At 34.8% G+C, this 1,420-nt stretch overlaps 1 protein-coding gene across 1 annotated transcript; it reads left to right on the forward strand.

Annotated features, from left to right (window-relative positions):
- Positions 1-199: 199 nt before the first annotated feature.
- Positions 200-1,036, forward strand: LOC112458940 (COP9 signalosome complex subunit 2-like; the record flags this gene model as incomplete). Its single annotated transcript, XM_025022781.1, has 2 exons — positions 200-340; positions 775-1,036. Coding segments are annotated over 2 exons (261 nt in total), but the record flags the coding sequence as incomplete, so codon positions are not given.
- Positions 1,037-1,420: the final 384 nt, after the last annotated feature.

The following is a 1,420-nucleotide window of genomic DNA, read 5'->3' on the forward strand; positions in this document are numbered from 1 at the left end:
AAACGTTTGAAATTTTTAATGTATTGACTAAGAATTGTTAAATATAATTTTTCCGCATATTAGATCTTGCGTCGGCTCTCATAGCCCATTATTTACTTAATTTGTTAAGATAAGTCTGTATGTCACATTTATGCTCAAAATATGATGTATAAATACATACTACATCATGATATTTTATTAATGCACATAATTGTTTTAGGTTCTAATTAAATTGATAAGACCATATACTAGAATTTATATTCCTTTTATAAGTAAGGAATTGAACATCGACGTTTCGGAAGTGGAAAGTCTCTTGGTATCTTGCATCTTGGACAATACCATTCATGGTCGTATAGATCAGGTAATATTTTTATAATCTTGTAGCGATGTTGGATGCGTCGGGTTCGTCTGCACAATGACGACTGAACGCGCGTGTTTATTATGCGTGGGTGCATGTATACGTACGTGTGTACATGTTATTGGTTGTATGCGTATATGTGCGTGTGTGCTGCTGTAGCTCTGCAGTTGTTGCTGTCATGATTGCTGCTGCTAGATTTTCTTATTAGTATGTACTAATTCTTGGTAAGAATGTGAATTGGTGAAGGAATACTTGTTCTCAGCTTTTAAACCCGATTAGCACAGCCGAGTGCTCGCGAGAAAGTGTGCTCGTTTTTGGCATGGCTGGCTAGTATGGTGATCGGGTTGCTGTTTGACAGGGGTGCACGCGACTACCACAGTCTAGAATTTACAAACGATTCTGTTTATACATAATGTAATTCTCTATATTCTTTACAGGTAAATCAGGTTCTCGAATTGGATAAGAAATCGGTATGTGCTGCGCGTTACAATGCTCTCGATAAATGGGCAGGTCAGTTGCAATCCTTGCATACAGCCATTGTGAACAAAATGTCTTAAGTGGCGTAGCGCACGTGATCCTGCAATAAACACAATCTAATTTCACTTTTGTGTATAGTATATCATAAAAGCCCTATACAGATATATGAAGATTTGAAATCTATTGTGATATAATAAATTTAGCATTTTAGCACGGGAGTTATTTTCATTTCCGTTGTATAAAGTCTATCCCAAAATAAATCGAAGTGAGGAAAATCAAGTGATGCAAAAAGATATACACAGAGGTTAAAATGTCAGGAAATTTTTAGATCGACAGATAATGTACGTGATATCTAATGACTTTCTTATTTACTGAATTTAGCTTGTTTTAATAATAAACTAAGTATAATCCTGAATAAATCAAATAGGAAATAGTGAGAGAGGCAATCAGAGCCACGCGCGGTAATTATTGCGCAATCAATATATACTCGATAAGATAAAATATATTAGTCAATACATATTCGTATTGACAACGAATATGTATTGACTAATATATTTTATCTTATTGACTATATATTGATTGCGCAATAATTACCGCGCGTGGCTC

This window comes from Temnothorax curvispinosus, unplaced genomic scaffold, assembly GCF_003070985.1.
Source record: "Temnothorax curvispinosus isolate PA1 unplaced genomic scaffold, ASM307098v1 QBEX01009386.1, whole genome shotgun sequence".
Lineage (NCBI taxonomy): Eukaryota > Metazoa > Arthropoda > Insecta > Hymenoptera > Formicidae > Temnothorax > Temnothorax curvispinosus.